This window comes from Herpailurus yagouaroundi, unplaced genomic scaffold (genome assembly GCF_014898765.1).
Source record: "Herpailurus yagouaroundi ecotype Mexico unplaced genomic scaffold, PumYag 28, whole genome shotgun sequence".
Classification (NCBI taxonomy): Eukaryota; Metazoa; Chordata; class Mammalia; order Carnivora; family Felidae; genus Herpailurus; species Herpailurus yagouaroundi.
In genome coordinates this window covers 157,799,249-157,824,872 of record NW_024412376.1, presented here as the reverse complement: position 1 = coordinate 157,824,872, position 25,624 = coordinate 157,799,249, and the positions used below count along the sequence as shown (strand labels likewise).

Here is a 25,624-nt window from a genome sequence, read left to right as displayed (position 1 = left end):
CGGGTCATGATCTGACAGTCCGTGAGTTCGAGCCCCGCGTCGGGGTTTGTGCTGACAGCTCAGAGCCTGGTCCTGTTTCAAATTCTGTGTCTCCCTCTCTCTCTGTCCCTCCCCTGCTCATGCTCTGTCTCTCTCTCTCTCAAAAATAAATAAATGTTAAAAAAAATTAATAAAATTAATATATGTACTTTAATTTCTTTAAAATGCTATTAGCTAGTTACCCTTGCAAGAAATTATACTTAGATGTGTGATTTTTAATTACCTTAAAATTGAATTTTCAATTAGATACTGAGATTTCAGTTTATTTATTCATTAATACTTGAATTTTTTAAATCAAAAAGTAAATATACTTGTAGCTGAGATTATCACTTAGAGGTTTATATATGGCACATTAGTTCTCTCTAAATAATTAGCAACGTGGTACCTTTACAGGTGTAACATAGCCATAAAGCCTATGAGATGGTATGTCGGCCTGTCCTCTAGCTAAGGGATTATGAATATATTTAGTTCTGTATTTTTGTTCCTATGGGAGTTCTTGGGTGTGTCACATAAACTACCTTAAATTCATTGAAGATGCTTTGCACCAATCTTTAATATCCAGACTGTTATGACAACATGATAGATGATAATATGGAGGTCTCTCAGAAAAATATATTATTTGGTATCTTTATTCACTTTGCACAAAAACAATAAATAGTAGCAGACCAAGTCCAATTTTTCATTCATTTAATCAAGCATTCCTTAAATTTTGGTTCTTAATTGTGATGAACCTCATTTAAGGACATTGGTAGTCATCAAACTGTAAACACTGAAAATGAGAGAGAATGGGTTCTCTTGTAACCTGCTTAGGTAATGGATGTTTTTTAAGTTTTGTATCCTGCATTCACTTCTCTAATTGCACTTGATACATTTTTTTCTTAATTTGTTTATTTTGAGAGAGTGACAGACTGTGCACACCCACGAGCTGGGAGGGCAGAGAGAGAGAATCTCAAGCAGGCTCTGCACTGTCAATGCAGAGTCCTAGGCGGGGCTCAAACACACAAGCCTTGAGACCATGACCTGAGCTGAAGTCAAGAGTCAGACACTCAACCAGCTGAGCCACCCAGGGGCCCCTGTACTTGATACATTCTTATACCAGATAATTTCTACTAGCCTTTTCATTTAACCCTTGTGGATACTAGTGTACCTTTGGCCGTTGGGGCCTTTAAAAAAATTAAAAAAAAAATTTTTTTTTTTCAGTCCCTGTCATGGCACTTAGTCAAGGTTCAGATTCATAAAGGAAGTTCAAAAACTGTTATGTTCATTATGTATGAGATAGTGTTTTAATTATCCTTGAGCTATATGGGGAGAGGTTCTGTTCTTTGCCTTTGAGAAGGTGGAAGCCCAGTTGGATGAAGAAGGGGTGTCTGTGTAGAACAACTAGAGACTGACAGGAGAGAGTAGGAGCCTGATGCTACATTGTGGAGGGAGACAGTAGCATGTCGTCTGCTGCTCATTCACCACAGTGCAATAGCACTGCGTCATCAGGAGTGTAAAATCAGTGTTTGCTTAAAATGGAGGACAGTATTAATAACAACTTTACTGTTTTATTTTAAAGCAAAAATTGGAAAACCAAACACAAAAATGCAACAAAAGTGGATCTCTCTACTTAGCCAGAAGGATATATGTTAAAGCATCTGGTATATCTTTAAACATGACAATAGAGGGTTTTTCCCTAATCCATCTCCTTATTCTTTGGGAGAATATTTCATTTTCAAGAGGAAAATGTTCTACTTGACCATGTCTTTTGAAATGAGACAGGGTTTTGCATATTTCAAAGTAAAAATGTAACACCCCATTGAAACGTACCCTTTTAATTAAGTTTAAGTTCTTTCTGTTGTACTAGTTTTAATATTCTTGACCTCTTTAGTTATTTTTCAGCATTTATAATCTTTTTTTTTTTAGATTGTCCTATTTAAGATGAGGATTTGAGATTAGATTACTTTGTTTTTTCTGTGTCCTGCAGTCTTTCTAGGACCATATGGTTGCTTCTGTAAGTCTTTATGCCAAAAGTCTGGGTTTAAGAAAATAACAAAATATTAGAATACAAGAGATTATAGTTTTCCAGTGTTTTCTGAGCTTTGCCTGTTCACTGTTGTGGGATTCTGTAATCTCAGTTTATGAAAACCCATTTAAATTGATTCTTTGCCAGATAATTTTCATATTTCAGGTAGATTCCTCATAGTGATTCTTACTTTTGTGAAACTTCTTGGCTGTTTTCAAATAGTCATGTAGTAATAAACGTAGGTTAAGTTACATTGCTATGATTTTTCATATGTAAGCTAATCAGCTTTGGTGTGTTTATGTTTTCCTTAAAATGGTTTCGGGATTTTCATTTAGTTTTTAAATCAATGGCAGTTTTTGTGAACACAAATTTTTCTAATATCCTTATTTTAGAAAAATGCGTGAGTATTTGTTTTATAGTCAGATTTGTTTCTGTTGTTTTTTCCAGAATTTATATTTTAATACCCATACTTTATTTAATGGAATTACCTGTATTTTTTTAGACATGAGCCTACAGGTTTCATTAAGTCTAGAAAGTGATTTTGAGGTGTCAGGAGCTCTTTGCGTGGTCAAGGTTATTTCGTGTTCGGTGCTTTAAAAATCATGTGGGATGCAGCAGGTGCTTACCAAAGTATAAGTTGGCTAATATTTGTATAATGACTTTTTTTCTTTTCTTTACTAAAGCAGGAGTTTGTTTCATTATGAAAGACTTGAAATGCAAGGGAAAATAGGGACCTGATATGTGGGCATTACCCTATTTCAGTTCACCGTAGGCATTAAAGCTAAAGCTATTAATACGTGCTGCTTTTTTGAATAACCGTTGTCGGTTGACTATCTAGTGATGGCTGATATTTATTGAATAGCTATTTCCCTTCTTACCTTAAGTAATTGCCCCTGGCCCATTGAGAGTACATATGGAGTCACTTCAATGATTTTACTCTAAATTTTGCTCTAAAGCAGGATCAAACTCAAACTCCTTGAATGGAGTTGGAGTGTGACTAAAAACCAAAAAACAAAACTCATTTGGGTGGTGGTGAGAGTCACCATTAAGTTCATAGGTCTGTTAAGGATGGGGCGTAGTCTGATTCTGTTAAAGAAAACATCAGCCTGAGAAGATAGCCTTAAACCATAACGTATTTTCTTTGTAAGAATTTAAGGCAAATAGAATATAAAGTATTTATAATACATCTTAGAACCTGTACGATACAGCATACCTAATGAGGTTTCTTTGCTTAATTATGTGAACAGTTTTTATCATAATAGTTTACATTTTTTAATTCTGTTAATTCTATTTTAAATACATCTTTAATACGTCTTGTCTTAGTTAACATTTGAGTCCTTATTCCTGGGGGATTTATGGTCCTGTATGTAGTCTTTGCCCTCACAGAGCTCAACTTAAATTTGCAAAGTTTTTTTAGTAGAGTTAGGGTACTATTCATTCAAAAATATTTGAGAGCCAGCTATATTTCATAATTAGAAGGTCCTTACCCCTAATTAGCTTAGTTTAGTGGGTGAGGCAGGAAAATCAACAAATTAATTATGCATAAAGTAAAATGGAAGCACAGAAGATGGAAATATTTGGAGAGATTAGTAAAATTGTATGTAATTTTTGTCCAAGGGCCATATTCTTCTCTATACTAGTTTTATTTCATTTATTACTTAGTACTTTGAGTCTTTTGCTTTTCTCATATGTCTATTTGCTTTGCTGTGGCTTTTCTATTATTAAGGTGGACTTTAGGCATTGTCTAGTCTGAAATAATTTTTTTCTTTTCTAGAAGATAGAGGAGAGCCTAAAGAGGTTTAGTAAACTATAAGATCAAGAAGTCCAGCACTTCTTTAAGTATGGTTTCTGGACTAGCAGTCTAAGTATCACCTGAGAACTTACTGTAAATACACATTCTTAGGGGCCTCTCTAAACCTATTGAATTTCAGACTCTGTCTCAGCAGAATCCCAGCAGCCTGGGTCCCAGATGATTGTGAAGCATATGCTCATGTGTGAGAAGCGCTGTTGTAGTTCAGTGATTATCTGTGCCTCCTTCACCAAAGTCATGTTAATGATGTAAAATAAAGTAAGTAGGGGTGCCTGGGTGGCTCAGTCAGTTGAGCATCTGACCTCTGCTCAGGTTATGATCTCACCGCTAGTGGGTTCGAGCCCTGTGTGGAGCTCTGTGCTGACAGCTCAGAGCCTGGAGCCTGCTTCGGATTCTGTGTCTCCCTCTCTCTCTGCCCCTCCCCTGCTCATGCTCTGTCTCTCTCTGTCTCAAAAATAAATAAACGTTAAAACAGATTTTTTTTTAATAAAAAAATAAAGTAAGTAAAAGACAAGGAGTACCAATGTAGCTGTATTGTGGTCATGCTGGAGTAAGAGCTCTGGCCTAGCATTGTGTCTTTAGTATTACTTTGCACACTTCTAAAATCCTCAACAGCAACTTGTTTAGTCTGTAATACTGATTCTGGCCCCCTAGTTTTAAAAAGTTCACAACCCTAATTTAAACCTCAAGTGGAGTAAATAAATCAACATATTTTCACAAAAGCTTCTTAGGTTTGTCTTCAGCTTTCCAAAAGACTGTCTCTAAATCATCCCTAGATTGTGGACTCCTTTGGAAAACTGATGAAAGTCATAACCCTTTTCTTCAGGAAAAAATATGTGTACACACCCGTACAGGATATTGTACATAATCTCAGAGATTTCATGGTCCTTCTTGGAGCTCATGCAGGTTAAAAAATGCCTAATTCTAATTTCTGCAAAGAGTTTTTCCCCTACTTTTCTGATTCTTCCCTTTTTCTGTGTTAGTCTTTTTTTTTTTTTTTTTTTTTTTTTTTTGGAGAGTTAAAAATGGCCCGCCCTGACTCTCCTTCATATACAGACACTTATACAAACACCTACACACACTTAAATGGGTGGGGGTCACCACTGAAATTTTTATTTGTTTGTTTGTTTGTTTGTTTGTTTTTGGTGACTTAGGGGGCATGGGCCAGAGCTTGCTGTGGTAGTTCCCTATGTGTATTTGTTCAAGTACATTGAGGGTGTGTTGGGCAGAATAACAGTATAAATTCATTAAGCATTAAAGAATCAGATTCCTTCTAGGAAGCAAGTTGAGAGATTTAACATTTAGCAAACAAGACTCCCAGCTACACAAAAGACTTTGTTCTGGGACTTGATGAGGCAGGAAACTTGGAAGGTGGGAATATTGTCATCCTTTTCCTCCCTCCACCCCCTGCCTTTTTTGCAGGGTTTGGAGGGAAAGCAGATTTAGAAATGCAGAGACCAACATGTGAGAACTTCAGAGAGCAAGATTTGAATATAAGTATTCTAGGTGTTAGTCTTTGTTCTGATATTAATACTTTCATTCTTTTGATTTTTATGGTATGAGATGTTTATGCATTTATTGTTGTGAAATTCTGACCAAGTCAAATAATGTGTACCCCGTTTGATAGATATTTAAAGTGTGGTGCCATTATGGGATTAATTCCTTTCCCCAAAATATTTATTTTTCAAGTGCCAGTGTCTTCCTGGATATATGAGAAAAGTATAGAAGTTAAATAACAACTAAAACTGCTTCCTACGTGTATAACATTTCACAAATCTTTTTAAGTTGAGAGTGATAACAGTAGCAATTATTTTACTGTATTAATGCTGCCAGTGAAATAAGATTATTTTTGGTATGTGATTTTGGAGATCTTAAATGTAGCATTCTCTCCAATACAAGAGATATTATAGCTCATGAGATCTTTAGCTACTGATACTGTCTTGGGATGCAGACTGATAAGTAATATATTAATCAGATGTCCTCTTTTATGTAAGAAGGTTTAGATGGTATGGTATATTTATCATCAGTTTTTGAAAACTTGTACAGATCATATTGAGTCTATTTTTTTCTCTTCTTCTAGGATCGAAGTAGAATGTATGACAGTTTGAATATGCACTCTTTGGAAAATTCCCTTATTGATATTATGAGAGCAGAGCATGATCCTCTTAAGGGTAGGTGGCTTTTTCTTTTCTTGTATCACCCACCGCTTTGTCTCACCATTTTATGTAGGAAAATGAGCACTAAGTAGCACTTACGTTATCTATAAAATTGTACTATGTTTGTTAATAAAAACCTTTGTGAAATGTCATACTTTTTCCTTTGTAGCTTATATAGATACCTGCTGATTTATGCAGAGAGAAATGTAAACCTGTGTCTCTTGTTATTTAACAAACAGCCACTGTTTAGAGATATCTTGCAGTTTACCAGAGGTCGAAGAAAGGATCTAAAATTGTTTAGTTCAGGGGCACTTGGGTAGGTCACTGGGTTAAGTGTCGGACTCTTGATCTCAGTTCAGGTCTTGATCTCAGGGTCGTGAGTTCAAGCCCTGCACTGGGCTCCACGCTGGGTGTGGAGCCTACTTTAAACACAAATGAAAATGAATGAAGAATAAATACATAAATAAATCTGCATGCACCGTATTAGCTTCAGCCCACACACTTGAAAAAAAAATTATGAAGTAACTTTTCCAAAATTCTATCAAATGCAGAAATAAAAAAAAATGCCTTGGAATATTTGTATTTACAGTTCACAGTGATTCCAACCTAAAATTGTCCTTTCCCCATTTTTCTTCTACCATCATAGGATTTTGAAAGGGGATATTTTACGGGAGCTTCTCTGAGGTTTCATACAAGTTGGGGCGAATTAGGAAAAAGAGCCCCACTGATCCCACAGTATCAGCCTTACTGTTAACTGTATCTGAAGATATTCCATTAACATACTTGTTTTTATTTGTCTGTACCTTACTTATTATTTTACATTTCTTTGTGCAATATATCTCCTTGCCTTTCAGTAGTAACAGTGAACATCTAGCAAACTGTGTGCACTTGGGTGATAAGAGATATGTCATTTATTGCTGCATAATAAATTATTCCACAATTTAGCAGCTTAAACAACAATAAATATTACCTCACAGAGTTCTACGGGTCGGGATTCAGGAGCAGCTTAACTGGTTAGTTCTGGCTCTCTGAATCAAAACCATGTGTTACTTGGTAATTTGTCCATATTTTTAATTCTATAAAGCCAAATAAGAATTCCCTTATAAGATTTTAACCCAAAACTGTAGCACTTCAGTGTCGGCAGCAAGGTGGTGGCTTGAGGCTGTGTTGGCAATACTGGTCAGTTATCCAAACGGTTTGTTCTGTTTCTGGATTTTGTTAGTTTCTTGTCTAATTCCCTTATTTTTAAGGGGCTTAAGAAGTTAAAGGGATCATCGTTAGTGATTGTTAGCAATGTGTGGGGATGGTAATTCTCCTCCTCAGAAACTAATAAAGATTATTATACTTTGGGATTTTGGGGTTTTTTTTGGCGGGGGGTGGGGGTGGGAGGGTTGGGTGGAGGGAGCTGTTTCTAACCAAAACCCAGTCTAGCTTTCCGAGTATCTGTATATGGGATCTTTTTCTCTTTCACTGTTATGCTGACAGTTCCAGTGGCATCTGTCTTCTATCCACTGTTTGATAATAGAATCCAGTAGTTTATGACTACGAAGAAGTTCCCTCTCTTTATTTCTTTGGTTTATGTAGAAATAAAACTCTTAGAAATTCTAATGTAAGATAAAGTCATCATCAGCTGTTACCAGCAAATAATGAAAAGGTTTTCATTGTCATTTCTCCCAGTCGTCTTTAAAAAGGCCTTTTTTTTTTTTTTTAATTTTTTTTTTCCAACATTTATTTATTTATTTGGGACAGAGAGAGACAGAGCATGAATGGGGGAGGGGCAGAGAGAGAGGGAGACACAGAATCGGAAACAGGCTCCAGGCTCTGAGCCATCAGCCCAGAGTCTGACGCGGGGCTCGAACTCACGGACCGCGAGATCGTGACCTGGCTGAAGTCGGAAGCTTGACCGACTGCGCCACCCAGGCGCCCCTAAAAAGGCCTTTTAAAAATGTTAAGAGAAACCATTCTCATTTCAAGTTTTCTTTTTTTCTAAAGTCTATGTTATAATAAAACTGGAGAAGACTTTGAAAAAGAAAATGGAAGCAGCATAAGACCAAGAGGAATTTAATAATTAAAAAACAAATCTCAAGTGAAGGCAAAATTCTTTGTTAGAATGGGAAGGGGAAAATGTGCTCAGTACCACCTTTAGGAATTATGGTAACAAATCTCTGTTCCTTTTTTTTTTTTTTTTTGATGTTTATTTATTTATTTCAAGAGAGAGAGTGAGCAGGGGAGGGGCAGAAAGACAGGGAGAGAGAGAATCCCAAGCAGGCTCCCAAGAGCCTGACGTGGAGGTCAGTCCCACCAACCATGAGATCATGACCTGAGCTGAAATCAAGAGTCAGAGGTGTAACTAACTGAGCCACCCAGGCACCTCACAACTCTCTAATTGGGAGTGTTTTGTATCCTACATTTATTATGGTAGGAAAGAAAAGAAAAAAATAAATAAATAAAAACATTGAGAGATACCTCTATAGAGAAAGAAAGAAGACCGGTACTTTTGCATACTGCCATCAAATGGCTATCAAAACGGTCCTGATGCACCACAGCTACTACTGAAAGACTCTTCTTGTCTTACTAGTACAGACTTCACTGCCTTCTGGGACATCCTGTCATGTATCTTCCTCCTGGTACTCTGATCAATGCATGTTTTTTCTGGGCGGGACCTCGGTAAAATCTGCTAAAGCAAGGTTGTGGCAGAACAGAAGAAACCAATCTGTGGACTTCCCCCGTTTGTCCAGTCCTTGTCTTCAGGGCAGCACTGCAGCCTGTGTCCCGTCTCTTCCATCTCATCTTTTCATTCCTTTTCAGAAAACTCTGTCCACTGTTTAATACAAGTTTAATACAGTCTTTTTTTTTTTTTTTTTTTTCAAAAAATAGAATTAATCTTACTTTATCCTTTTTAAATGTTTTCAAAGGTCAGCCATGTGCTTTGTCTTCCTTATGGGATCTAATGGAAAGGGAGTTGCAGTGTAAATTTTTTAATGAATTTCTTGTTTACCTTTCTATTAATGATGAAAGCTTCTAGAAAATTTTTCACATGAACTTAAGTGATAAGAGATTTTACTGTTATGTATTGCTGTATAACAAATTACTCCTAAGTTTAGCAGCTTAAAACAACAATAAACATTTATTGGCTCCACAATTTCTGTAGGTTAGAATTCAGGAGCAGTTTAGCTGCTTGGTTCTGGCTGAGGATTTCATGAGGTAGCAGTCATGTGAAGGCTTGACTGGGGCCGGATGTTCCTTTTCCAAGGTGACTCACTCATGTGGCTGGCAAGTTAGTATGGGCCGTTGGTAGGAGAACTCAGTTACTCACCATGTTGAGCTTTCCATGGTGTGTCCTCACAATATATTTTCTGGATGCCCCCCTCCCCATCCCCTTCCTGAGCAAAGATCCAGACTTGAGGTTAATGTTCAGGGTCTTCTATGACCTAACTTCAGAAGTCTTACACCGTCACTTCCATGGCATCCTACCAGTGACATAGGTCAGCCCTACTCAACTGGGGGGGGGGGGGGGGGGGGGCCGCTACTCAAGAGACGTGAATACTAGGAGGCAAGCATAAGTGGAGGGTGTCACGGAGGCTGACTTCCACAGAGATAAAGGCAGAAACTATAAATTGGCATTCGGTTTTACTTTTCTAAAGGAAAAGAGAAACTACTCAAGGTAAGAGTTAATGTCAGTAGAAGAGAAACAGTCAAGCAGCTCTCTGGAATCCAAAGGAAGTCTGGCAGGTTACTGGTCTGAGAACTGACTGATTGCACTAACACCTCCCATCCCCAGTGAAGTCCAGAATACTTCACTTTACAGCTTGTTTCCATTTTCCCATTCTCCAGTGGTTTTTACAGGTCAGTAGGGGAACCTCTATTATTTACTGTTAAGGTTCTGTGAGTTAGCATAGCAGATAGGAAGGGTCTTGTCTCATGGGGGCTCTGCAGATGTGAAGTGACGGCAAACAAAGATGGAGTTATGGATGCACGTTAGTCCGTAGAGTGTGCCTACTTTTGTACCAGGCACTGTCCAAGACCTTGGCTGTAATTGTGTAAAACAGATACAGTCTCTGTTCTTAAGGGATTTACAGCCTGCTAGAAAGAAGAGACCTTATAGTTATATGTATAACGTACATACATACGTGTGATATATTAATATAATGTTTATATACACATAATCTATAACCAGAGTGTTTGAAGTGCCATGGAGGGAGATGATAAGGTGCTTGGGTAGGTCATAAGTAAAGGGAGAGAGATACTTAATTCATCTGTGGAGTGAAGAAAGCTAAGACCTTAAGCTTGAACAGCACAAAGATGATAAACTACTGGCGGAAAGTGTCAGCTAGACAGAGGGGCCGGGATGTATGGAAGAGCTTGTCACATTTGAGGAACTGAAAGCAGACAGTCCTGGCATAGCTCATTTAGGGCTACCTGATGCTGACTGGCTATAACTGGATATAACTGCTCAGCCCTAGGGAGCAGGTGCTGTCTTCTCCAGATCGTGAGCACTAACACACCGTTTTATGCTTTCCTTAGTATTCGTGACACTGATCTGTTTTTATTTATTCTGCATTGGTTTCTTGCCATTAACATCTCATTTTCTGATGACCGTCTTCATTCTTGGCCAATATTTTTCTTTTCAAAGGAAGAACAAATACAGATTCTTTTAATGCTTAAAGCAAATCATGCTTTGCCAACTGCAGTTTCGCAATTTTGCAGTTTTGTTTTTGCATACCCATGTTAAATAATCTGTGATCTTGCTATGTATGTGTGGGTCAGTTCATTCTGCTTTAAACAAAAGAACAAGACGGTGATTATTGTTAAGCTCTCTATCCTCCCTGCCCTCAGCAATCTGCAAAAATGTCTTACTGTGTAAGCATTTTTACCAAAATTTGCTTATCCCCCTCCCCAAAAGGATAAGAGGAAAAAAGAAAAAATTAATTTCAGCTAAAAAAAAAAAATGATTCGAAAACTGTGGATAGCAGTGCAGTTTAATATTACAGTTCTCGGAAGTATCCGCTTTAGCAATTCACAATGACTTTACCAGTGTTCCCTAAACAACTTAAAGGAATCAGGAAAAAGGATTTAGAGTAGGATTTTATGCCAACACATGTTTAAAAGTGGATGCCTTCAGAACTTTATTTACTATGTATTTTTGCGTCTAGCATCATTTTTATCACTTGACTGCTAAGCTCCTATTTTCCAAGACTCCTGAAGTAGAATCTGTGCTGTTTCACTGAGAAGATAAGGAATTGCTTCTGTGTAAGGTGCTAAATGGTTGTGGTAGTACCAAATCAATTCTTGCCTCTTTTCTTCTACTCTTCTTTTCCCTCTGGTTCTCTTCAGCTGGCCGTAATGTAAATTTGTAGTACTAAGTCAGAAAATACCTTGTATAAATTTCCGAAAGTCTCTGGTGTGAGAATTTACATTTTTGAACCTAAGAAGTGTTGAGCTGGGCAGAGATTCTCAAACTCTGAGAGCATGTGTATCAGGCGGGTTTCAGGAGCCCAGTCCCAGAGATTGTGCCCTGCGGCCTGTGCAGAGAGCACACTTGGAGACACTCTGGAACAGGGGAACAAGATGAAAGAGATCTATTGGAAGTTGTAAACATTTTAATGACATTATTAAAACACAGCAAAGTGCAGACTAAAACTAATACCAATCATCTATATGCCCCAGCAGTTCTGTTGATTCTCTTAAGCTCCTGGTACACTGCCTTCACTGATTTCTCTGGCAGAGAGTGGAAGGCATCCTTCAGAACAGATTTTACTTGGTTCGGCCCACTTGTGTTTCCTGGAGTAAACTTTTCAGGAGTTCCAGAAAGTGCAAATCACGTATAATGACATGTCTTGAAAAAAAGATCATCAAAGAGGGATTGCTGTATATATGCTTTCAATCTTTAAAGAAAATGTTTCCTTTTTTTTTCTTTAATGTTTATTTATTTTGAGAGAGAGAGAGAGGACACACAAGTGGGGAGGGGCAGAGAGGGAAGGAGAGAGAGGATCCCAAGCAGGCTCCACACTGTCAGCGCAAAGCCTGATGCAGGGCTCGAACCCACGAGTCAGACACTCAACCGAGTGAGCCACCCCAGCATCCCCAAAATATTTCTTTTTAAAAAGGAGTCGAATTTGCGCGTACTTTCCCCTGGATTTCATTTGTTTTTATTTTTTCCTACAGACCACAGGCCTTGGTAAATAAGAAAAAAAATCATTAACTTTGAAAAAAATCATATTTATATCGAAGCCGTGCACATTTCATTATTTTGACATTAAGAGATGCTTGCTGTTGATCCTTGTAATATGCCTCATACCTTAATACTTTACCCTTCAAACTACTCAGAATTGAATTCATCTCAAGAAAAGTACAACTTTCAAGATTTTAACTTTTGTTTTCTGTGAGAATGTCTGCAGATTAAAGAGGAAGTTGTGAAAACATGGTTGTAAAAGTTCTTGTTTTAGAAAATTTACGTGAGGGGAGCCTGGGTGGCGCAGTCGGTTAAGCATCCGACTTCAGCCAGGTCACGATCTCGCAGGCCCTGAGTTCGAGCCCCGCGTCAGGGCTGATGGCTCAGAGCCTGGAGCCTGTTACCGATTCTGTGTCTCCCTCTCTCTCTGCCCCTCCCCCGTTCATGCTCTGTCTCTCTCTGTCCCAAAAATAAATAAACGTTGAAAAAAAAATTAAAAAAAAAAAAAAAGAAAATTTACGTGAAGTATAGTATCATAAATAGAGATTTTTTAAGTTTTATTTATTTATATTTCTTTTCAGGTAGTTGCAACAATAAGTAGTTAGCAACAATATTATTAAATTTGAAAACAAATTGTTATTTCTTCAGGCAGTTTTGGCTGTTTATGCAATTTGAATTACAACAATATGCAGTTTTTCTTCTTTAAAACTAAAACCATTCAGAAACCACAGCGAATTTTCTTAAAATCACATTTATTTATTCAGAGCTTATATGGGTTTACTAAAAGCCTGTTTTCACCACAAATCTTCATTAAGACTTTAATTATGGGCTCATAACTCTTATTTTTAGGTTGAAAGTCAAGAAACACAACATTTTTCATATAGAATTTGTCACGGTAAAAGTGGGTACTTGGGATAATTAGGCCTATGAATTTTAGTTGCTTTTAGTATTTGAAGGGTATCGGAGAATCTCTAATGAAGGATTTCCCTCTAGAGTATAGGACTTTATCCTTTTTTAAATGTTTATTTTCTTATTACAAAAAAAGTAGTATGTGTTCATTAAAGAAAATTTGGGAAATCTGGAAGAATTTTTCAATCATCAGTTATTTCCACAAACTAAAATAACCAACCATGCTTGATATGTTGGTGTATAATTTTTTCTAATCTTTGTCTACTACATATAAGCTTAAAATATTTGCAATAGTCAAATCTTTTATCTTCCCTCAAACCTGGTTTGATATGTACCTGAGTTAAAAAGTCAAATAGCGCCATAAGGCTTCTATAACAAAAAATAGAAGTCTTCTCTCATTTTTTTCTCTTTGCTTCAGATTCCCATTCCTTAGAGGTAGGTAGCTAACTTTCAATGTTTTTTTTAATGGATTCTTCATGTAATCGTTTGTTAATAATATGCTGAGGCTTCTAAATTTCCTACATTTTTGGTATTATCTGTTGACTGTGAACTTTGACTTGCCCATCCCCCAACACTTACCCTGTTCTGTCCTCTCCAAATGATTATAGGATCATTTTTGTTTAAATCAGGAAATGTATTGGGACGCCTGGGTTGCTCAGTTGGTTAAGCACCCAACTTCGGCTCAGGTCGTGATCTCACGGCTCGGCTCGTGAGTTGTAGCCCCGCGTTGGGCTCTATGCTGACAGCTTGGAGCCTGCTTCATGTTCTATGTCTCCCTCTCTCTCTCTGCCCCTCCCCCGCTCATGCTGTCTCTTTCTGTCTCTCAAAAATAAATAAACATTAAATCAAGAGGTGTTTTGCCATGAAAATGCAGATACTCATGGGTGAACCTCATCTGTTTTGTACTGTAATGTAACTTTTTTCTTCTTTTTCTTGGAATTAATCATTGTCTCTTTTGGTTTGATTGCTTTGTTATCTAAGTACTTGTCACTGATTCATCCCAAAATTTATCAATAGAACCCTGAAGCTTCCTTCAATACCTCTAAAAACATCAAATAATCTTAGATTGATTTTTTTTTCCTGCTGTTGAAGGCATCCTTCTGCAGCCTTTCATAACTGTCACTGTGGGACTTCTAGAATGCTGAGAGTTCCTTTTCCTGTGGGATCCTTGTCCTGATCTCTATACTCTTTTCTTAGTGGTCTATACCTTTGTTTTATTGGGCCTGTTTTATAGTACCTTCCTTCAGGTGGGACATATATTTTAGATCTCATACGTATGAAAACGTGTTTATTCTACTATGTAAGATGATAGGCTGGTGTGGAATTACATGTTTGTAATTGCGAACACTGAAAGCATGCTTCATTGTCTTTTATCTCTCAAGGTTACCATAAGTATATTACCATCATGATACCTGTTAATTTGTATGATCGATTGCCTTGTTTTGTGTTTTTAAAATTTTTGTCTTTCTTTCTGGAAGCTTTTAGGATATTTTCGTGCCTGCGGTTCTGAAATTTCTTAATAACGAAGTATGGATCTTCTTATGTGTATGCATAGGGGAGCCCTGTCTTCCTTCCTTCCTTCCTTCCTTCCTTCCTTCCATTTCTTTCCTTCACTGCACATCCATTGGGCCTTTTTAATTTGGAGATGCATTTCTTTCAATTCTTGGACATTTTTGGCATTTTGATCATTTCTTCCCTTCTATTTTTAATATTTTTCTTTCTGGAAATCCTGTTCTTCAAATAGTTAACCTCCTATACTCATCTACTTGCCTGTTTTCCATTGCTTTATCTTTTGTTTTACTTTGGGAGACATTTCCTCATTTGTTACTCTTCAACCCTTTTATTGATTTTTCTATTTCAAAATTTTTCTCTGAAGAACTTTTAGGACCCTCTTTAAAAAAGCCATTGAACTTTCCTTTTCTTCCTTGATACTTTTTTTCTGGTGTGCTTATCTTTAAACACTATATTGTAGTGTTTGTGGATTATTTTTCCATTTCCTTGCAATGTTTATACTTCTACGTTCCTCTTTTCTGTTTGTTTGGTTTTGTTCTTTCATTCATGCTGGAGGTGTCCGTCACATATCTTATGGACTTTTGATGTCTGTTCATTTTTAAAGATGAGACACAAAAATGATGATTGGAAGCTCTGTGTGTGTAGTTGGGATTGACAAACCAGTGAGCATTGCTATAAGCCAACCAGGTGGAACTCCCACAATGTCTGTTTCTAGGTCTTTTCTTTCAGTCTGGGAAATGAACACCGGATGTATGTCGTCCATTCTTCTGTCTGGGAGCTAGAGGCCTGACTTCTCGCCTTCTTAGAAAAGCCAGAGAGAGGGCTGTGTGTCTCTCTGATTCTTTTAAAAACTAAAAAGAGGGGCGCCTGGGTGGCGCAGTCGGTTAAGCGTCCGACTTCAGCCAGGTCACGATCTCGAGGTCCGTGAGTTCGAGCCCCGCGTCGGGCTCTGGGCTGATGGCTCAGAGCCTGGAGCCTGTTTCCGATTCTGTGTCTCCCTCTCTCTCTGCCCCTCCCCCGTTCATGCTCTGTCTCTCTCTGTCCCAAAAATAAATAAAAACGTTGGAAAAAAAATTTTTTTTAAACTAAAAAGCAGTCCTCGACTTTCCCGTGTTCAGTTCCACCCCACATCTACTCGTAGTGATAACTAGAGCTTCTTATTCTGGAAGCTCTCCAGGTGTCTATTGTGGTAAATGGCTTGTTTCTGGATAGTCTTCCCAGACACGCACCAGTATAGGTGTCAGAGATTTCAGTGATTTCTGGTCTACACAGGCAGTTAACCACTCAACCATTCCTGTTCACAGCTTCCAAAAATTTGGTGACATAGTTCTTCTGTGATCCTGTCTCATTTTATTTGTCCTGATGGGGTTATGCCTCTTTAAAACTTCCATGACGCCATTTTTAGGGGTTTCAGAAAGCAGCAAAGATGGACACAGGCATTCAGTCCTCCATGTTCAGTTGGAAGTCTCTGTAATCCCTAGTCTATTTATCTTTTTGGTGAAGCCCCCCAACATGCTTAGTCAGTAGTAGCTTACTTTATTAAAGATTGTTAAAGAATTCTATTCCTTTTAAATGGAGTGCCTTGCTCATTTATTTTTGATTCAGTAGCTTGTTTTCTTTTTTAATGTATCTTTCACACGACACTGTGTCATGGGAGCAGTGAACACCTCTGTTTTTGCTCTATCTTGAGTCAACATTTATTATAGTTCCAAACAAATAGAAAGGGCTCAATAAATTATTGGTTGAACGATTGAACATTTTTCTACAAGGAGTCATATTTTTTGTCAATATCTACTTAAAACTTAAAAATTACTTACATGCATTTAAAATAGTTTACATAACCATTTCCCTACAGTTGGAAATTTAGGTATTTCAAATTCTTAAATGAAAATCAGTGAGCTTTTTGTGTTTATTTCCATAGAATAGGCTTAATATATATATTTTTGAGATTCTAGGTATATATTGCTGACTTAATTTTAGGTTTTATGCCATTTAACACTGCTACTGGCAATGCTTGATTGCCTATTTGTTATTCTTAATATTATTTTCATTTATACAACTATTATAGGTTAAAGTTTTGCAACCATTAGTTCAACCTGATTTTAATGTTAATTTGATAGATCTTAATTAGTACCAGTTTTATTGGAATAACTTTATGATGACACATTATGATGATTAATGACTTAAGTTTAGCCTCTGTTGCTGTTGTCTTTCTTTTTGTGGTTATACTTTACTTGAAACAAACTTTTTGATATTCTATATTCCATGATGTTTCTTAGTTTATTTTCTAATATTAATTAGATAAAAGTTTTAAAAGTTGTAAATCATTATTCAGTGAAGAAAATTTATGATGGGGCCCTGCTTTAAGAGTGAGTTAACTAGATTAATTTTCCCGGAAACTTAGATCGATGGTTTTTATTAAGGAATGATTCTGTTGCTCTCTTGGGATCTGGTACTTTGGATCTAAGGGTCTTTTCTGCATTTGTATGATCTTATTCTTAGGCTTTTATGAGGCTTGCATTGAGATTTGGGAGTGAGGTCAGGAATGACTGTCCTGCCCCTTGGATCTGAGCAGAGATTGGAGTTATTCAAGGTTGGTAATGACCACATTCTAAGTGGATTTCACCAGACTTCCTACGAACCATTTTTTTTTTTTCTAATTAGATTTGGAAATAAAGGTAAAGCATAGACAATGATAAAATATTAGGAGAGTCTACCAAACCAGTGGGAGCAATGCTTTGTATTTAAAGCATGTAAGAAGAATCTTTTCATTTGTACAATATGTTTGTGTGTATAAGAAACACACACATACACACAATATAAAACGTATGGTACATATCATGCATTAAGCACTTGATGTATGTCAAACACTGCTCTGAGGACTTTACATGTATTAACTTAAACATGATTCTCACACCTAAGATGTAGATATTTTATCTTCCATTCGGGTGACTGTTGTGGCTTACTAACAATAATTGTCCAAGTGGCAATGCTAGGAAGTGATAGAACTCTGGAGTTTGTGTTTTTAACCACCTTAGCATACTGCCTCTCTTAGTATTTGGTTTCATAATAATTGTAACCCAATCTCCTTATGATTCTAATATGTGGTTAAAATTTTTTTTTTCTGTTGAAAGTAGTTGGCAGAATGTGTAACATTGTTCTTTAGTAATTTTAATCATCACTAATGAGGAATGGGTTGGCATCATCAACTGTGAATATTGGGGCTTTGGAGATCATATTTTGGATGTATTCTTTAAAAAAAAAAAGAATATTTGTGGAGAAAGGAAAAAATTCATCTTGACAGAGAGCAACAAAAGCAAGACTTGTCTTCCTCCCTCTCACCATTTTAAGAGGCGTAGAAATGAACTGATAAAAACTTACTCTGCAATTTTTACATTTACTGAGAGAATGAGAGAATGTCCCACATACAAATACGTGTTTAGTACTATGTAATTCATATAATAGAATGAGATAATTTCGTCCATCAATTTAGCAAATACTTAAGGGTCTGTTATGTACTAGGCTCTGTTTTATTTATTCATTTATTTAATTTTTAATGTTTATTTTTAACGAGAGAGAGAGAGAGAGAGAGAGAGAGAGAGAGAGAGAGAGAGAGAACAAGCAGGGGAGGGGCAGAGAGAGAGGGAGACACAGAATCCGAAGCAGGCTCCAGGCTCTGAGCTGTCAACACAGAGCCCAACAAGGGCTTGAACTCACAAACCACAAGATCATGACCTGAGCCGAAGTCAGACACTTAACCGACTAGCCACCCAGGCACCTCTACTAGGCTCTGTTTTAGATGGTAGAGATACAGTAGAGAATAAAAAAGACAAGAGTCCTGCCCTCATGAGTCTTCTGTTTTAATGAAGGGTGGAGATAATAAGAGTCAATGCTATGAAGAAAAAAAATACAGATAGAGAAAGAAACTGCTATTTTAGGATGGTCTCTGATGGCATCTTTTAAACACCTGAATGAAGTGAGAGGTATAGGCTTTGGTCATATCTGGACAAATGCATTTTAAATAGAAGAGGAAATCTACAGATCCTGAAATGGCAGTATGCCTGGCATGTTTGAGGAACAGCAAAGAGGCCAACGTGGTTAGAATGGTAGGGGATGAGAGGCCAGATATTTATTCTAAGCCTGGGAGGGTTTTGAGTAATAGAGAAACCTGAGCTGATGGAGGCTTGAAAAGGATCTCTCAGGCTGCCGAATGGAGACTAGACTGTCAGGTTATTCTAGTAGTCTGTGAAGAGATGGAGATGGCTTGGGCCGGGGAAACCATGAAGGAGCTTGTGAAGAGCAATCAGATCTAGGTCTGTGTTTATAAATCGAGCAGTGAGGATTTGTTGGCAGATTTGTACACAGATTACACACTGTGAGGTGTGGAGGCAACCCAGGGTTTGGGGATGAGCATCCATATGGAAGGAAGACGGTGCTCTGTGCTAATCTGGGGAAGTATGGGATTGAGATATAGAGGTTGCAGTTAGAGATACAAGTGGAGTCATCTGCTCAGAGATGATGCATGGAGCTTGGGTAGTAGATGGTATCACCTAGGGAGGCCGTGTGGAAAGAGAAGTCCCAGGACTGAACACTGGGGCTTCAGCATTTTGCAAAGCTGAGGAGGAAGACACAGCAGAGAGTATTTAAGGAATAGCTAGTGAGAGGAAACCAAGAGAGTATGATATCTGGGAAGGGAAATACGATGCTTCAGCAAATGGGTTGCTGGAGGTTATTTTGGGACTTTCAGCTTAAGGCTACACAAACATTAAGAGATGTTGGGAAACTGCTGCATTTTATCCTTTCTAATTCACATTTCTGTAATTTTAAAAGTATGTTTAAATCTGAGAAGTGACATGTCATTTTTTATCATCTCTATTTTTAAGTGCATTTTATTGAGACTAAGTAGGTAGTTTGGTGAAAGAACTTAAATGTGTATGAAATCGTTTTTAATGCTGGCTTAGTTTACTGCATGTCTTTAAATACAGCATTGTTTCAAATTTTAGTAATTGGTGATTTGTCTATATGTGATGAATTGTATGCAGTTGTCATACTTCTGTGTTTTGGCTGCTTGAATATACATCTAAAATGGCCAACGTGTATTGCCTTGTTTATACGTGTTATACAGATAATTAAAATGACAATAGACTAGTAAGATAATTTTAAAGATACTGTAGCTCCTCTAATTATTCACTGATAGCTAAGAATAAATACATATTTTTGAAAGTTATTTATTTTAAATTTCATAGTATCTTAATGTAAAAGAAGTGCCAAGAGGCAGTAGATACCCATTAATTGTAGCCATATTAAAACTACAATGAAATTATTATGCTTTATCATATTTTCACAATAATAAAGTATAACCTGGTTCCCTAAAATTCAGTTTGCACAAATTTGTACTAGAGGGCTTTATTTGTAAGGTTAGGTTCTTCTGGGACAACAGAAAACACAGAGCAGCTTAAACAAGACAGAAGTATTTTCCTCTTCCAAAAGAATACCACACCTAGAAGTAGGGTAGTGTTGTTCATGGATCTAGGCGCCTGTCTTTTTGTTCTGCTGTCCTTACCACCCAGCTTCGGCCTCAAGCTAATATGGCTGATTCAGTTTAGCCATCACATCTGCATCCCAGCAAGCAGGAAGAAGGTAAAGGAAAGAGAAGATCTTCCCTTCCAGGATACTTCCCAGAAACTGCACATAACAATTTTGTTTTACATCCCATTGGCCAGATCTTACTCACGTGGGCACACGTTAGCTACAAGGGAGTAACTCTGGGCACTTCTGTGCTTATCTAGGATTTGGGGTTCCCATTATTGACAGGTATAGGTGTCAGTGTGCAGCTAGCAATCTCTGCGCCACTGGGCTTTTTACACAATAGGGAGGAACCAATTTTATACCAATGTGTGTTTTTTCTGTGTTAACGTATAAGTTACCTAATACATACTTCATAATCATCCCATGAATTTTGTAATGGATTTAGCATAGGAATTTGCCCTATATCCAACCATACCTATCTTTCTCTATATTTTATCAACTAGGAAGTCATTACAAGATAGTGATTAAGAGTATGGAGCCACGCTGTCTAGGATCATATCTGCCAGTGGTGTAACCTTGAGCAAGTTTTTTAACCTTGCACAGGGTCTTTATCTTCAGAGGAGAAGATAGTAGTACCTAAATCACACATCATCATAGGATTAAACGATTGGTTGAAAAAAACTTAGAAAAGCTCCTGGCATGGAGCGAGCCCTCAAATTTTAGCTATTACTATAAATTGGCATGTTCTTAGTGGAAGTTATTTTAATGGTATCCCAGGTAAAAGTAAATTATCTATAAATTTAACTTGTAAAGATGTATTGATATTTTGCTGTGATTGAGGAAAAGGGACCAGATAATTTAAAAACAAGTCTGATTTGTTTATTTCATTTTGGTGTGTTTGGCTAATTATATTGAGAGATTTTCCTGTTTGGAGTACTGTATTGTAGAACATGTATACAAATACACATTCTGCAAATAGGTATCTGTCTTTTGAAGTTTTTGTGTAAGGTGTGCCTTTTAAGTCCATTCAGAGCCAAGAAGTCAAAAGACTATTAGCAATGAAAATATACTTGTGTCTTGGGATAAGTAAAGTGAACAATCAACCTGTTACAGGATAGTTATGTGGCGATTCAACGTTGAGTGTCTTTTGAAGTGGAACCAGGCTTAAAGCTTTGTGCAGTTTACTTTTCGAGGAGGTCTTCCCTGAATCTATGGCCTTGGTTAAATATTCCTTGTGTTCTTCATACAGCGTGCTATACATAATTCTTTTAACACTTGGCAGGCTTTATTGAAGTTGTTTCTCTCTGTCTTTCATACTACATCATAAACAGAGACTCATTCTTATTTGTATATTCTGCATCCTATACACTTGTAGGTATACAAGACAATGAGTTTGTTACAGTGAACAGCAGTACGGGTTACCACTTTTGTAGGGGTTGTGATTTTCATCTCAAGTCAGAAATAACCGCATTTTTTCATGGCCTTAAATTATTCTCTAAATTTGGTCATGTGCAACAAGATGTTTAGAAATAGGCATATTTCCAAAGTAAGCTACGATGCTTGAGGCAAAGTAACGCTCCGTGATATTGAAATCCAGTTTAGGAAAGTTCTGCTTTCTAACTCTGTATTTGGTACCTTTTGTACGTACTGTCTTATTTCTCACTCCGTACCAAAATATTAACAACAATAGACTTATTGTGTGTTTTTAGAGTATGGCTGCTTTATCAGTTTAGCTGGTGTCATGTGAAATGCAGAAGTAAATAAGAGTGCATTGTCTTTTGAAGGACAGTAACATTTGTTTCACCTGTTGAGTCTAAAAACAGAATCTGCTGTGGTTAAATTAGAGCCCAGATGAAGTGTGTGTATATGCATAGGTGTACATGTCTATCTATAAGTATATGTCTAATATGTATATTTTAATGTTAAAATTGAATTATCTCCCCCACTGGCAGGTGATCAAGTTCTTTAGTTTCATAATTAAAACAAAAGCCTCTGTTTTGTATGGGATGTGTGGGCGTAATACAGGGCCTCAGAGTGTGTAGGGTGCTTGCTGAGGTGGTAAAGCTAGACACAGTTAATCTGTGCTCCTTACTAATCATGTCAGATTCATGCGGAGAGTTCCTGGTCACTCTTCTGACGGCTGTGCATCCTGCACCATCACAGGGTCTGCAAAGGGGCTGCACTGAAAACTGCTGACGTGCCATCGCACAGACATTTCATTCTAGTAACTTTCTCAGTGGATTTTAATGAACCTTTCTAATAGTCCATCAGAGATTCAGGCATTAGAGGAAAGTCCTCTATTAGAGGAAAGTATTTTAATGGACTCTAAACAACGATCATCCTTAATGTTGGCATTTAGTCAAACAAGTGTTACGATGTAGAAATGCTGAATAAACCGCAGAGTGTCCCTGCATACCTTTTTTCTTTGCCACAGTGGTCTACGGTCCTGTCATCCTTTCCGCATGTATCAAGTGCAGAGCTCTCGTATGAGGAATGACTCAAAGGAAATAGGAGGCTACTATGCTCTTAAACCTTAGTATTTTCATTTTTTATATTTTTATTATATCAGTTGTAAACTTTGAACAGGTTAAACTTGCAATATCATTTATAATATGTTTAAGATGTTTTTATCAAACTTCCTTATTTACATACAGCTATATATAAAACTGTTGAATTAAATGGCAAGTTGTGATGAGTTTTTGCTACTCATCTTTTATTTTAATATTTAGGTGGTTTTTTAGTTAGGAATATAATTCCTTCCGGTTTTATTTTTTGAAAAAGAAAGCTGTGAAGAGAATTATAAACAGTTTTGAAAATATTTAAAAATGTTTATATCCTATATTAAGTGTGAAGGACTAGGATACCCATATTGTTCTTACATTTCAAAAAACAAGTAGGCCTTATTCTCTAGGCATTGCTCTGAAATCACATTGTCCTCATATGATCTGGGAACTAAGGTTAACTCTTTTATGTTTTGGTTTCAAATCTCAAAAGATGATTTTGGTTAATATGCTTCGAGTTAAACATTAGCTTTTTATTTAAGAAATATACTGTCTTCAGTAATTTCCTCCTTATTCATTTTCCCCCTTTTTTTTTTTTTTTTTTTTGGCCTTTCAAATAGCTCCATAATCTTAAAACTTCCCTTTCGTGTCTTTTTAAAGGTCGACTGAGCTATCCACATCCAGGAACTGATAATCTGTTGATGTTAAATGGTAAGTTGTATACAAACATTTTATGTTTCCAGTTGACTTTTATAAATAAATATAATTGAGTACATGGTTCTCTATACCTTGCATATACATAGAAGTTAAATATTTTATAGGTATAAAGATAAAGCTACAGCGTTTCCTGTACAGAAAGCAGAATTAGGAGTTTGGAATATGCCTATTTCTGATCTCTGGCATATAAATTCTAGCTGTCAAAGCAATTATTGCAATGTATTTGTGACAGTATGATTTAATTCATTGATCACAGATTTTGGAGATCATCCTGAGTTTGAATATTGGCTTTCTAGTTTTTGGTATGACTTTGTTTAGAAACTTCTGTGAGCCTTCATTTCCCATCTATGAAATGGGAATAACAATCTCAAGGATTATTATGAGAATTAAATGAGATGATGTTTGCAAAGTGCGTAGAACTTGTTACTTAGTATAGCACTTGTGCTTTTGTTAACTAAGGAATGAATATACTTGTGACTCTGTAAATATGGTGATCACGCTAACTTAATTTATTCTAACTAGAAAGTTTACACAGTGAACTTCACCAGAGTTAGAAACAGGATAAATAAACTTTATTAAAGTTTGTTCTTCTGTTGGACAAACATTGTTTTCAAGTCCCAGTACTTAGTACACCCGTGACTGTGGGAGTAGACATGGAAGGTGAAAATATCCTTCATACAGGTATTTTTAAATCAGAGGGTGGACAAAGAGAGAGAGGTAGAAAGAAGGAAGAATAGACATAGTACTTAAAAAATACATAATTATATCATTAGAATGACTTGGCTCTTCTATTTCAACTAAAGCTCTGTTGAAAACAGATGATAGGGAGGTTGGGGAACAAAGGTTGAAAAAAGGCCAGTGTAAAGCTAGACCTTGTGAACTTATACTAAGTAATAAAGACTCTAGTGACAGAGGGGTGGGAATAAAGTCCAGGCTTCCTGGGAGATTGGCAAGGTGTCAGATAGGATTTTGGAATGAGAGAAAAATTGAAGAAGCAGGATGTCTGTGGTGCGATTGATTGCTTCATTCAATTTTAGATTGTTATATATTGAGTTGCCCACCACGTGCCAGCGTAATCTGAGCCCTGGGGTATGTGTTAGGATCTTGAAGGATGGTTAGAGGTCAAATTGGCAAGGTCCTAACACTGGGGCCTAATTGTGCTCTCTAGCTGAGGCCGTGTCTGGGCTGGACCTTACAGCAGTACAGCAGGCCGCATTCATGAATTCAGTGAATTATGGTGCTTACATAGACTTTGACCAGAAGGGCACTAGAAATCGCATTCCAGGACTTCTTCAGTCAACTTTTTTTCTACCATGGAATTAAAACAACACGTCACTTGAGTAGCTGGTCTCTAAACTCTGTATCTGTGACTAAAACTTACATTGATGAAATTGAGTTTACAAACTGAAAATAGATCATAATTTTGTATTATCCTCATAACTTGATTTATAAAATAACGATGGGATTAAGCAGCAAGCTCTTTATGTATTTATCCTGACTTCCTCAAATAATTTGCTTTTGGGACGTTCTGTGTGATAAAGATCATTTCCATTTTAACTTCTAAAAACAAGTCAGTAGAAAAACTTGAATTTGTGAATATTTCACATACTCTGTTAAGATCCATTTGAAGGAAGGTGCTGTATGAGACAGTTTGTTAGATGATTCACAGATGATCTGGGATTGCTGTGTGCCTACCACACTAGCACGATTCAGAAGTATGTTGCAACCACAATAGAATACATAAGTTATGTATGAGCAAAGAGCTTAGGAGCCACACTGTTTTTACACGAAATATTATTAAGCTAATTGAGTTCATCAGTTGCCTGAAGCCTTCATAAGTAACCTAGATGTTAGGTTATCAGTGTTTTATCACCTAGTAGACACAAGAATATTTTATTTCAGGCAAGAGTTGAACCTTGTGGACAAATCTGCTTTTTCATTATGTGAGCACTCTTCATAGCCTGCCACTTCAGAGCCATGTTACGTGCTCGATACAGTGAGCTGTCCTGGACATTCTGAACTTCTTCTGGCAAGGGAGTAGGGGACAGAAGAGATAATGAAACTAGAACATCAAAATGTGTTTAGGTCAGTAGGGACAATTTGATCCAGAGAGAAAAAAAATTATTTTGCTCATTTGGGAGCATTGTTAAGAGGGGAACAGAGGTCAAGAAATTGGGTATATTTATTATGATCGGGAAGTATTTGAATATTAAGAATTTAAGTAATTTTTTGTAGACATCAAGGTCATTGAAGAGAGAAGTGGGCAAATGGCAA

The 25,624-nt window shown here is 37.0% G+C and overlaps 1 protein-coding gene across 10 annotated transcripts in view; it reads left to right on the top strand.

The window, feature by feature from the left end:
• The window catches only part of CPEB2 (cytoplasmic polyadenylation element binding protein 2), a 68,998-nt gene that overhangs the window by 7,987 nt on the left and 35,387 nt on the right, over positions 1-25,624 (top strand). For all 10 annotated transcript variants that reach the window (XM_040487747.1, XM_040487755.1, XM_040487730.1 and 7 more), the window contains 2 exons: positions 5,935-6,025; positions 23,294-23,344. In XM_040487747.1, the coding sequence (XP_040343681.1) occupies positions 5,935-6,025; positions 23,294-23,344 (142 nt within the window). The remainder of the gene's footprint in view (positions 1-5,934; positions 6,026-23,293; positions 23,345-25,624) is intronic.